At 40.3% G+C, this 13818-nt stretch overlaps 1 protein-coding gene across 1 annotated transcript; it reads right to left on the bottom strand.

The window, feature by feature from the left end:
- Positions 1-457: 457 nt before the first annotated feature.
- On the bottom strand, positions 458-13783 carry LOC103643638 (uncharacterized). The gene is made up of 19 exons (XM_008666796.3): positions 13028-13783; positions 11760-11891; positions 11400-11471; positions 10804-10874; positions 10627-10726; positions 10458-10556; positions 9706-9832; positions 9291-9424; positions 9134-9193; positions 8806-9041; positions 6612-7041; positions 5740-6063; positions 5058-5657; positions 4806-4979; positions 3719-3949; positions 3360-3643; positions 2989-3267; positions 2698-2832; positions 458-967 (listed from the first exon to the last, which is right to left on the bottom strand). The coding sequence occupies exons 1-19, from the start codon at positions 13682-13684 to the stop codon at positions 835-837; spliced, it is 4278 nt and encodes a 1425-aa protein (XP_008665018.1). The 5' UTR covers positions 13685-13783; the 3' UTR covers positions 458-834.
- Positions 13784-13818: the final 35 nt, after the last annotated feature.

Here is a 13818-nt window from a genome sequence, read left to right on the forward strand (position 1 = left end):
CGTGTGGGGCCTGCCAACGTCTTGCCCTGATGTGAACTTATGTCATGTGTCCAGTTTGGGTGGTGCAAATTTTCAAGCCGAAGTATTGATGACTTTCACTTATAAAAAAAACTATTGAAAACTTTCTTCGCTCCAAAATCAATCAATTTCGAGGATTCTCTTAAGTCAAACTATTTGACATCTGAACAACTTTATGGATAAAAATATCATTTATAAGTGATGTATGTAGTGATATTAATTTGGCATTATAAATATTGGCGTTTTTAAAAATTGACACAATGTTTGTGTAAAAATTCACGACTCAACAATGAGGAGCCGTACTGACTTCAGATGCATCAACTGAAGTCAATAAGGGGGCTTTAGAAACAAGACATCGTATTTCTTTCAAGCTTCATCCTAGCTCAATACAACTCCTAGAAAAGGCTGCGGCCATATTGACGCCCAGAAGGCAGAGAAGTCAAAAATCAAAGCTGCCGAAGAGCTTTGTCTAAAAAAACGCTGCTGAAAAAGCAAGCATATCAGATACATACATGAGAATGAACTGCATGAAATGATTCTTTTAAAATTTGAGAAAATACTACAATAGAAATATCTAATATGTTCATCTATAATACGCCTGACAATATATACATGCTTGCTGGTGTCAATTAACACCGACAAGTATAGTACAATGCCCTACTTTCGGACAGCCTAAGCTGCTCTTTCATTGTCCACAACTCCCATAACCACTGCTTCCTCTCTACCCGTTCTTTTAGTCTCCTTCCTTTTTGAAACTCTGGGTGAATGTGTCCAAGGAAGTGACACAACTACATAATCACGTCACATGAAGATGGCCTATTTGTCCAGCTTTAGATTGTCGCAAAGGTGGCCAAGTTCAGGCCTTGCCTTCATCCATGATGTAAATGTTGTTTTGCATGATGTCGTGCTGTATAGGTAGGATCTGAAGGTGATCAGAAAAAAGTAACGCCTGCGACACACACAAAAAAATGATATGAATCAATACCAAGTGAAAATCAAATAAATATATTGAAGCAGTTTTTTTGCGCATTTGGGAATATGTAGCTAAGACATTGATTAACACACAATGCCTAGCATGGTGCCAGAGTTAAACATGTCACTACAGTACATATAAAATTACCTTTTATATAAAATAGGGATTCTAAAATAGGGATTCTAAAAAAAACTCCTTATCAACATCCTAGAAACCTAGCATGGTGCCACCAACGTGTTCAATACTCTAGCCAAACATCACGCTGGACTAAACAAACACGTGTCTTCTTTTCACTTTGTGCTTTATTTTCATTTCACGCTTATGTGTTTGAGCATAGTTTGTGAAGCAGACCATGATAGAGCAAGCACGTTGTGACATGAATAAAAGGCCTGATAAAATGTGTCCTGATCCCCAGGCTGTTTTCAATTAATATAGAAGCAAAATTTTCATTGGAGGTGACTAGTTAACAAGATAAAACACAACATCGTTAATGTGTTATCATGTGGCTAACAGGAAATCCGTCCTAATCCACTCCGCATGTTGATTGAGGCGGATATGAGCGCAGCTAAACAAGGCCTGACATGGGTTATATTAGGCGTGATTGGTTGCTCTTGCTCGATAGGGCCAGGCTGCGATATGGAGCTATGTTGGTTTGGTACAGACAAATGTGATTGGTTTGGTCGTATGTGATGAGCCGAGGGAACGATGTTTGGTTGACTCGGTTAAAATAAGATGGAAAACTAAAATTGTTATATAGCAAGTGCAGTCTAGTTTTGTTCGCAAAAATGTCATGAACACAAAGGTGCAATCAGTTTATTAATTAGATGTATCGATTGAGATATAACAAAAAAACCGGAACAAAAAAAATTCTTGATTTACGTGCCTGCACCAACTCAACTTGGCTCCCCAAGTACGCCCAACCCCCACGTACTGGCCCAGCCTGGCCCGAACCCCCTTTTGCATCGATGCTGCCTGGCCCAAAGGCAGATGCAGGCATCCAAACATCTCGCCACCTGCACGCGTGGAACCTGGCCCAAGGTCCATGCAGGTTTCCAATCACGCCCATTGTGAATTTCGTGGTAGTTTAGCCAGCCCACTCAACACACGTGGTTAGTTATGGCTACCTGACCAGTTGTTCCCTTGGCAACACAAGCACGTCATGTGTGACATGGACGCATGGTTATGAGCATAATGTGGCTGGAATGTTGCTAGCTAACATTAATTGTTGGGATTCTTGTTAGATCAAAATGTCATATGTACCTGGATATAACTCTAGTCCAAAAAAAGAAAAATACCAATATTTCTGGTGGCACAGTCAATTGCGTGTTTTCTGTGGCACTTATAAAAAGCACTAATTTTCCAGAAGTATATATCAAAATTAGGCCCTATTTTATGTCAGTTTATTGCACTACAAAATGTTTGAACACTATCATTGCATGGTTCCTTGAGGTACTGACTAACATATAATGAAAACGCGTAAGTTGAAGTGTTTGTGCTAAATAACAAGAATCATATTGTTAGATAAGAAATCATTTTATCACGAATTTAAGGTAAAGGGCCACTTTTTCATCAGGTGATACTAATGTGAATACTTTATCTTGAGAATTATCTATCTAATGTGAACAAACAGAATAGGTGATGAATAAGAGAGAGGAGATAATGCATTTAAAAATACACATTCTTCAGTTGAAACAAATTAAACACACCTCAAAGCTTTTGTGCCCATATCAGTGAGATAAGAGTGTTCCTCATCACAGTCGTCGTCGTCGTCATGTGAACAATCTTGCAGTGCTTTCCTGTAATGCATAATATCTTCGCGCAGATGACCAGCACCAGAACACCTTCAAGGAGGAAACAGGAAATTAAGAAAATGTACAACAATGTTAAGATCGATTATATCAACAATGAAACTCATCAAACTTGCAGTTAGTTCACGAATGTATTTAATTCATTCATATAAAAGCACATCTCAAGCAGCAAAAACAACTCCATAATACCTGTCAATAACTGTGTCAACCTCTTCTTTGCTCTTGGGCCCATGTACCAACACTCTAGTAAGGTTTAATATGTCACGGTAGTCACCCTGCTTAAGTGCTATGTCAGTTTTAGTTTTGATGGACACATTTTTCGCAAGAGATGTTGATACAAAGTGTGTTTCTGCTGTTTCTTCCATTACAAACTTTGCATCTGCACTCAGTCCCAGGCAGGTAATGGCCATCGCATAAGCAACACCTCCATATCCAGTGTGTGAAATAAAGAGATAGTACCTAGCAGATCTGTGGAGAAGCAATAGTGAGTATTGTATCCGGTAACTGAGCAATGCAACTCACAAAATTATAGATTATATAACAAGAATTAGTGTACGTACTCATCAATTGATGATTGTATAGCATCTACATCGGCAGCTAATGCTTCTCTTTCCCTGGTTAGAGGTATTCTTTTGTACTCGATACAATAGCCCTTGTCTCTCAATGTGCTGTACACTTCAGCTGGTGTCATCACGTCCTCCAGATCTATGTGTTCCCAGTAACCTACCACACTACATTGATTTGTGGCTGCATTAAATTCTTCTTGATGAAGCAGTAACCGACCACCTAGCTGTTTAACTTCAGAGAGTATATCCTCCTTTAGCCTTGTCTCTATGTTCTCTACCTGCACAGAAGATAATTTAAGGTTTGCCCCCAAAAGAACAACTGGTTATTGCAAGAGAGCCTCTCACGGTCTCACCATTGGACCACTAATGCCAACATGCTTCAAAGTATCAACAGGTTGATCTAGTTCTCTCAAAACAAATGGCGATCCCTTGATGTAAACAACCACTTCCTCTCTAAGATCTGTGACGACCACCTTCTGTGCAATGTTTCTTCCGGTTGTGTCTTTAGAGCCCAGATACGACAAAACATCACTCGCTCCATCAATAGTGGGTGTTGCCATGCTATACACAGGGTATCCATCCACCTGAAGCAGATATTCTAAAATTTATAACTATTCATTCCATTAATTATCACTTCATTTCTAAAATGAGGTTTAAGATTGGCAATTCCTGTATATAGATTTTGTAGTTTGTTGTAATAGCCATCAATTTATGCTTTCAAATGCCAAAAGCAGAGGCAAAAACAAAAGACTAACCCTGTCCCAATAATGGAAAAAGTCATGGTGGTTCAGCTACAGTGCAGTTTTACTGAAAAGGAAACATTTACTAGTTAACTGGCACATTGAATGCACTATAGGTATGGAATTATGGATACTATGATTACATGGATAAAAACATAATTGTGCACTAGGGTTCAACAATCCAAGTGTCATAAAAGAACAAACTAACAAGGTATTAATATAGAAGGTAATCTGAATTCCATCTAAACAAATTACAAGTTATGTATCACCCACCGAAAGTTATTATAACACCCAACATGTTACTTTAATATGAAACCTAACACAGAGATTTTGGGTTCCTAATTTGGAATTTAGAAATGAGACAGCTGAAAGACTAATATTAGCACATGTAGTTGACATCACAAAAAGCTAAACAGATTGAAGAAACAATATAATTTAGGAGAAATGGAGGCTAGCATTCCTCTATTTGCAAGAAAATATTATAAATGGTGAACTGGTTTGAAATATTTGTCCATCTAAAATTTCATGCCAAAGATATCAGCTAATCCAACTCTAAATCTAATGGGTAAGGAAGTTTAAATAACAAAAAAAATCAGTTGGTAGTTGGTACAGCTGATTAGGATAAGAATAGCTACACAAAATCATAAACATCCAACAATCACAGATCGAATGCAACAACTTTTAGGTAACGCAGCAGTACCTTAATAACATGAGGTGCACCCCGGAAATTCACACTGCTTGACCTTTTCTGTCCAGGAAAGAAGTACATTTTGAGTATTGATCCCTTTCCCAGAACAGAACCACTACGAGCTTTGACAATGGTTTCCATTGTTACATCACCTTGTGGAGGTGGATATGTTGCTTTCTGCTCATGCTGAAAATAGAAAATATGCTTTAGTACCACCTATGGTGCTATAATTAAGTTTTCATGAGAATCAATGAGTGTATTTACCGGCACAGTGAAAAAACGGCCAGGTCGCAGTCTTATGCTCCATTTCATGGTTTGGATCTCTGGCCGCTGTTGCAGCCATCCTTTAAATGAGATCTTTGTTTGTCCTTGTCCACAGAAACCATCAAATGCTTCACTACCAAGGTATGCAGAAAAGGCAATTAATTTGAGGTATCTCTCCAAATATTCAGCGCCACGATTTAATGCAACCCTCCTAACTCTAGGCTCAACATGTTGTTGATTAATTACTCTTGTGTAGTTCAAAACAGCTTGCCGAATATTCTGCAAAGCTGAACATCTATCAATAACAGTATCCAAAGTCTGCCTACACTCAATTCCATTATCAAATAATCTTGTAATTTTTCGCAGCAGAAGAATGTCATTGATTCCAAATCCAGAATTTAACTTCGTCAAAGTACGAGGTTTCCATGATTCTGAATTCAAGTGACCATTGTGATCTGTTGCATCTCCTCCAGTTGAGTAAATAGCATCATCTTCATGGTCATATTGACAAACTGGGATTCTAATAGGTCTGCCATGATCAATTCGAAGTTTCAGCAAGCAAGCAATCACAGTTCCTGTAGTTGTTCTGCCCCTGCCCATCTATAATCACCACAAAATCAACATTTATGTTTTTTTAAAACTCGCATAACTCAAGAGTCAATCCAGTAAAGATATGCAGTACCTGGCAATTGAATACGAAAGCAGTGCCCTTGCTAGCAGCAGTAACATTGAAGGCTATCGTGTCAAAGTCTGAACTTTTGGGAGCTTTACCATCAGTAATGGGCACCCGTGCATATTTGATCGGAAGGCCTTCACTCACCAAGTTTTTGTATACCTCCAACGGAGTCAGAACAGCTTCATTATCTACATTTTCCCATGTGTCAAAGATCTCTCCATCGTCAGTTTCATGAATAACCATTATCGCTCCACCATATCTTTCTGCCTCGCGTAAAATGTCCTCCTTCAGCCGAGCTTCCATGCGTTCGACCCTATCACGATCAATCCCCTGATAATGTGTATCAGTTAGAGCACTAAACCATTTCCCAGAGCATATGACATATTGCAATAACCAATAGTTATCTTAAGCATGTTTAGATGTAATTATTAATAGACACAAACTAACAACATAAATAAGTAAGTAAAATTCTTTTCATAGGACCAATTGCAGAAGTCCTTTATAAAGTTTTAAGGCCAGTAGTTATATGAACACCATTGCAAAATGAGGATAAATAGCTTAGGTGTGTATGTGTATCACATAAATTTATAATGACTTCCAAATTACGGCATGCTTTCATAACAAGAGGAAAACAAAGAAATACCCATGCAATATAAACTTTTGAAAAAAAAACTCTTACTAGTTACTACTTATGAGCTTTAAAAAGTTACTCCCAGTCCCACCAGTCAACATAGTTGATGTTTTAGGGCAAAACAAAATAACTAAAACTATTTTTGTTCTTTCTTTGTACTAAACGCCAACTATTGTTGGTTGGATGTAGTACAAGCAACATATTATTTGTCAAAAAATTCATTGAGGTAACTGAAGATGGCACTTACTGTGTACTCCAGCATATTCTTGCAAGGTCTTTCCACTTCGCGTAGCACATATGGTTTTCCATTTATGTAGATAACTGGTTCTTCTCTCATATTATGCCATAGCACAGGTCGCCCTCCCTTGCTTGTACTGATGCACTGGATAACAGCTCGAATACCATCAACTGTAGGATTTGCAACACCATAGACTGGAAACCCAGGGATTTCCCGAAAATTTGGTGCACCCTCCACCCTCTCGGGTAAATTAAGGCTGTGGCTGCCTGGGCAGTGGTCGCTTTTTAAAACAGTTAGACGCCCAAGAACTTCTCCATTCCTCATGGCAGCAACAACGTCCATATCTTGTGGACGCCCATTAGCAGACTCAACAATTTTTGTAAGAGGGGGTTTTGAACTTGAGTAACCAAGAGCACCCATTGGATCTCTTCTCAATAGCCTGAACAAATTTAAATGTCAAGAAATGAGCTTCCTTGTTATGTAGAATGGTCATGGAACATGAGACTGGAAGCAGAGAATAAAATAGGTGATAGCATCAGATAGAGTTTCCTTTTTCAATATGACATTCTTGAAGGCTTCCTTGTTACGTCAAACGATCATGTAGCAAGATGCTAGAAACGGAAAATAAAATTGGTGGTAATATTAGAAACAAAAATTTCTATATGGCACTATCATCACAATACATTTTTGCCAGTGCACATGTTTTAATCAGCAAGCAATAAAATAAATGGACTTTATATACTCTGTAATATCTAGAGAGCAATATATGAGCATGTTACGTAACGCATGACACACGTAATTGTGTGAAACAGAAGTGGAAAGTTGCAATGTGTTCAGAGTGGTCCTACAGACATGCTTTTGTACCTAAAGTGTCCTATTGCAGCTAAATCAAGCAGTTGCAGACCCTGCACAAATACACCATGCAAGCTGCCATAAGCACAGCTGTACAGTGTTACCATGAGATGGATGCCGGTGTTGAGGTCCATCTTGGGTGCAGGGGTCCAATTTGGCAAACAAAATTTTGGACACGCCAAACACCACTAGGAGTCCAACACAGATGCATAGACCAACTCATCAATAATTATACGACTCAAGTGTCCAGGTAACACTCCTGTCACATCTTGCCCGTCATACTGCATCAGTTAAAACAGTGTTCCCAACCTTGAAATTGTAAAGTATCACTTCCATTTGTAGCTAAATATGCTGATGCTGTGACAATACATCAAGATTTCAGATACATTTATCTTTAGTGTACGCATGCTAAGTCTGAAGGACAGACTAGTGTGCAGTAGTGAGAGCTGTCTCATTGAGTCACTAGGTCACGGGTTCGAAGCAGTCTCTCCACATTTGGGGCGGAAATTATTATTTGTAAGCTCTCGTGTGTGGATGAGCATTATCTACATTTTAAGTAGTATCTCTGAAAATTTTGGTCCTTAAGATGTAAAGTAGCGCTTCTACAGTTTCACACTTAGCATATCTTGTGGCATACAAAGTGATGCTATTTGAAATGGCAGACATATATATCAAAAAAGAACTAATATCTTTCAGTCAATGAAAAGTTTCTGGACAAGATTGACCAAGACCTTCACACATTCATTTTCCAAAATCCAGTGCGCTGAATAATGGTTTAACATTTTATGTTCATTTCAGAATTATATACTTAAATCTAATAAATGCACCAACTTCCTGAAGCAGACCATAGGCAAAAGAGTTATTGGGTTTGAAGCCACAGATACAAATTAATATTTTTGTCAAATATGGTAATTCTTCAGATTTAGTCTACAAACTAAAGATTTATATAACCAAAATCCACAGTGCTGTTATTGATCCCAAATGTTGTGTTAATGATCATGGCACTCATGTTTGAATTATATAAGTTTTTACACAATGACTTATGTCTTCCAACAGTTTTAACTACCATCAAGAAAAAATCTTGCGCAAAGGTCAATGTACCATTTGGTGGAGGCCAGGGAGCCTTCAAGACAAAACGTCTTGGTTGAAACACGGCAAAGTCTAGGAGGATGAATAGGCAAGGTGAGAGCAGAATAAACTGAGGACTCCACCTATGTGAAGCACCGAAAACAGGAAAGGGTGTTGATTTTTCAAGAATTAATCTCAGGAAGGAAACATTATTTGGGCTGCATACACTCTTACAAGCTGTATATACTGCTGACATTTGTACAGTCAAGTTGCCATATCTCACCTTCGAAGAATGCTGTACAGTTCAGGCCTTGCTCTCATCCAATCAGAAAAACTAACTTCTACTGATAATGTTGTTTGGTGAGCAGAGCTCACCGAATGCACATAGACAGCAAAGCATATAAGGAAGTAATAACGTTCCAAGTACTCCACAAAGAAGGAAAGTGATGCCTCTCGTTTCATCTCATCAGGTTGCCGAAGAATGTTATTGCGGTAAGTAGCAATAGCTTCTCTTAGGTTCTGTTCACAATGAAAGGCAAACATAAACAGGAAAGAAACTGCTAGTATTGCTCCAATTAAATTGCTAGAATTCAGAGCATAAAATAATCTACCTGCATGGAGTCGCATTTGTCAATAACTTTGTCCACTTGCCTTTTGCCTTCAACACCACCCTGCAAAAAAAAAATCAAAGAACAAAGTGGACACTCAGAAAAAATAAGAAAAGAAAAGGGAAAAGAAAAGAAAGAAATAACGTATTAAGGTTATTACTTCGAGAACTCGGACTAAACTCCTAATGACAGCATATTCGCCTCTGAGTATTGCTTCTTCTGAGCTAGGCATATAATCGTCTACATCATTTCCAGCATAGAAGACCTTCCCAATAGAGCCCGTTCTAGGGATACCTGCAGCACACAGAAAAGCTCAAACATCTAAAAACTCTAAGTACAGGCATGATTGTGAGCACATAATGCAGCAAACATATATTAAGATACAATGTGCAGTCCGTACTCCGTAGAATCAGCTGCCATCAGTTTGTAATACTAAAAGACCACAACCACATGACAGTTCCCAACACGACTGTCTGTGTTCATGCACTCATGCTACTGTTTTTCAGTCAGATCTACACAGATAACAGAAGCACACAGATAACAGAAGCAGGAACCAGAGTAAATTTTGTTCTCACCTGAAGCTCCAATTCGGTTTAGGTAAACCAATGTAGCTATAACCATACCAGTAGTTGTCCGCCCCCTCCCCATTTGGCAGTTAAACACAATTTCTGTTTCTATATCAACTTGAGAGATTCGACGTACCTGTTAAATGCAATGGAATTTTATGTTATGTAGTAACCCTCTACAACAGGAAAGCTTTGGTGTAAAATCAAATTTGTGAAAAAATCATAAATTGCAATAGCTGAGTATCTGCATAAAATGGCAACAGATTAACATGAGGTAAGGGTCAATTGCCCTCTAATCTATAGTCTTCTCCCATCAAGAAGAGGCTCTTATCATAGCCAAGTTGTTTGGAAAAACCATTTACTAGATTATTTCTTCGTTGATTCATAAACATGAATAATGCTACCTTTACAGTGGAGTCATCTAAATAATTTAGAAAACATGAAGTTAACTAAGATATAGACAAGGACTCAGAGAGTCAGAGCTAAAAAAAATTAGGACTTAATCAATCTAACAAACTAGGTAAGTGCTAATATAGCTTCCATAACGCTGCAGATTTATATGGTGGGAAAACAGTGCGCATCATTTTCAACTTATAAGGATAGCTAAATACATAGAGATAGTGCGATTTACACACATATCTCAAAGCATCCAAGCAGCATGGACCTCTGAAGGTCTAATTTTTCCAGCAAAGGAGTAAGAAGATATTAGATCCAATTACTAGGTAATGTCAGCAAGTTCAGCAGCAAGATGTGAAACTAACCAGGTTGTCAAAATCTCCTTCCTTTGGTGCTTTCTCATCAGTAATTGGAACACGTTCGTAGTCAACTAGGTAGCCTTGATGTTGCAACTCCTCATATACCTACAGAGGAATTATTATTTTTCATGAATAGGACTACATATGAAAAAATCCATAATAAATATGTCATTACCTCAAGTGGAGTCTTAACTGTATCATACACAACTGATTCCCACTGATCCACCATCTGACCACTTGGCAGCTCATCAGTGACCAGTATCTTATTACCATACCTGCCATCAAATATTCCAGTACCATATACCTCTTAATAATAGTAATAAGGGAATTAAATAGTTTGCAATTAATGTACCTTGAAGCTTCCTGAAGAATATCTTCCTTAAGGCGAAACTCCATTTGTTCCACTCTCTCCCGGTTAATTCCCTATATTAACAAAGATTCAGGATCACTAGCAGTTAAGAAAAAATAAAAGAAAATGAACAGTATGATAACTTCATGTATCCTACTTCGCAATTTTTTGTTTGTGGGGCAAAAGTTTTGTCCCAGTTTCACTTTCCTAAGCTGAAAAACATATCTAGTACCTAGAACAGTCAATATGTTTTCAAGTTCAGACTTAATAACAAGAACATTGCAATATTTTGCAAAATAAAATAGAACTAATTTATCTGAATACACACATACCATGGATATAAGTTAAGCATTTTACAAAGCATCAGTTATAGGAGAACTCACAGGAAATTAAACAACGTAGCAAGTTGCTGATATATCATGGTTCCTCTCAAACATAGCAATATATTTGATTTGGTCCGAGTATTAGCATCATAATTTACATGGTGGAAGTTTGATAGGACGGATACCTTGTGGTTTATGAGCTTTGTAGATTTCTAAAGAAAATCAGTAACAACAATGTAAGAAATAATTATGGAAGCCACGGATATATAAGCTAACCGTGTATTCAAGATTCGAGAAGGGCTTTTCAACATCCCGCAAAACAAAGGGTCGACCATTGATGTAGATAACCTGCATAGTATAGTGGAGAAAACAGAGGTTATTGGATGCTGTGCCATGAGACAGACAGAATATAGAAAACCCAGGTCCAGGGAGATGCTGATCTGCTCAGGAAAAAGGAAAGGCAAAGTCGCTTGAAATCTAAAAGATGCATATTTCTAGAGAGATTCAATCGCTTTATAATTCTCTTTGTTAATTTGCTTCTAACAAGCGATGATGGCAACTTCATATTCTATGTATTTTGAAAGGGTTTGAAGCCGTCGACATAATGCAGTCTAGCCTATAAATCAGTGTTCTTACTGGTTCCTCCCGAAGACTATGCCATAGAATCCGGGTTTGCTTTCCTTTCTTGTGTGCTCCGATATGATTTAGCACATTAGCAATCCCTTCCATCGTGGGCATTGCAACACCATGAACACGCAGCGACCCAGCCTGGAAAAAATGGTGATGAAGAACGACTTTATTAACCTTCAAGAAATTATATAATAAGAAATTTATTAAGAATAGTAGGAAACTAAGGCTAGACAGCTTATTTAACTTGTATGGTCCCCATGGAAAAGGCAATTGAGCAGTGCAAACAGATGATCATGCTTACAAAGTTTATGCATATGGCTGCAAGTTCTTCGCCAAACTGAACATGAATTTTTTATTTCTGCATATGTCAGCATGGAAAAAATTGTTGAGACTGCCATAAGAGACGCAATGTGGGAATGTGTAATCCTAGACTTATTGAAATAAACCATTAATACAGTATTTGGTTTGAGTAATCACTCCATTCTTGATTTGGTGGTGCATCGTAAGTCTATTCCAAAATTTGGTGGGATGACCCCATTTCTAGTACTACCAATAATTATTAGCTTGTGAGGAATGAGGTGATGATGGATCAGCCCCTTCCATTCCACAAGCCAAACAAAGTGGAGAGTGAGAAGATGATAGACTAACTCATTGCTCAAACCAAAGGCCCTATAAATTATACTATAAATTACACTGGACATACTACGTAGTGTTGGAACCGCGATCATTTTTCCTAGAATTTTACATCAAGTCATGTACCGATACAGCTTTGTGCGAAGTAGCGTGTAGGTTTAAGTTTAAGCAACTGAGGAAAAAAATGTACCTATGGAGACGATTGAAAATTAATCAAGGTAGTGTACAATCGAAACGGGCATGAAGACCCGAAAAGTAAAGCATGTTCAACGAATCAGCAGCAATGTTTATACAGATTTGTGATTAGGGGGAAAAGGGCACGCCAGAAAACGAAACAATTAACGAAGACACGGCGCCTAACACCGCCAGGGAAACATGCGCGAGGAAGAGACAACTCAAGGCAAGCGAATCGTTTCGCTTAGCCAGAGCAGGGAATGCCGGCGGGGGGCCGGGGCGGGGGATTGGAGAAGTTTCCTCCCGGGCGCGACAGAGGAGTGGCTACTGATTCTGCGCCCAGTACAAGTACAACCCCATCCATCCCATCCGGAGAGAGGTGACGTGAGGTGAAACGCGAGACGCACTAGTACTACGGAGGAGAGTGGCAAGAGGATCCTCCGCCGAAGGGAGGCGAAGCAACGAACCTGGCGGTAATTGGGCGCGCCGTCGATCTGCGGGGAGAGGCGCTTGTTCTGGCAGCCCGGGAAGTGGTCGCTCTTGAGGATGGTCTTCTTCCCCAGCACGGAGCCGCCCCTGCTGCTGATGACCTCCTCGGCGGCCGCGGCGGCCCGCACGTCCTCCATCTCCCCGGCGTCCATCTTGGCGGAGGCGGCGGCGGGCGGCACCAGCGGCCTCCGTCCCGTGAATTCCACGCGGGAGAGCCTGGCTCTGGCCGCGGCGCCGTGGCAGGGCGGGGGTTGCCCGGGTGCGGAGGCGAGGAGGAGGAGGAGGAGGAGGGAGCGCGAGGCCGAGGCGGGCCGGGGAGGGGTCGAAGCGGAAGCGGACGAGGCCAATAGGCGGAGGAGGAAGGGATGGGGCGGGGGCAGGAGCGGAGCGGAGCGAAAGGGAAGAGGCGGTGTGGCCAGGCAGGCCTTATAGCAGGAGCAGGGCAGGCACGCGCGGCGGAATAGGCGGCATCCGGTCCGGGCCGAGTGCGCTGTAAACATCGGTCGCCGTCTCTGGCTGACACCTGTGTCCCCCCGATGACAAGGATGGCGTCGGCGCCTCTGACAATGCGCCCCCGTGCGGCTGCGGCTCCAGTTCCTCCTTTCTTCGAGACGAAGAAGGTGCGCGTCTCCCATGCCATGCCGCTCCAATCATCACAGGCCACACACACCACGCGATAGGCGTGTGTGCCCGTTTCCTGGGGTGGGTTCCGGCATGTGCCCGTTTCCTGGGGTGGGTTCCGGCATGTGCCCGCTGCCGGTTTTTGTTT

Source organism: Zea mays, chromosome 1 (genome assembly GCF_902167145.1).
Source record: "Zea mays cultivar B73 chromosome 1, Zm-B73-REFERENCE-NAM-5.0, whole genome shotgun sequence".
In the NCBI taxonomy this organism is placed as follows: Eukaryota; Viridiplantae; Streptophyta; class Magnoliopsida; order Poales; family Poaceae; genus Zea; species Zea mays.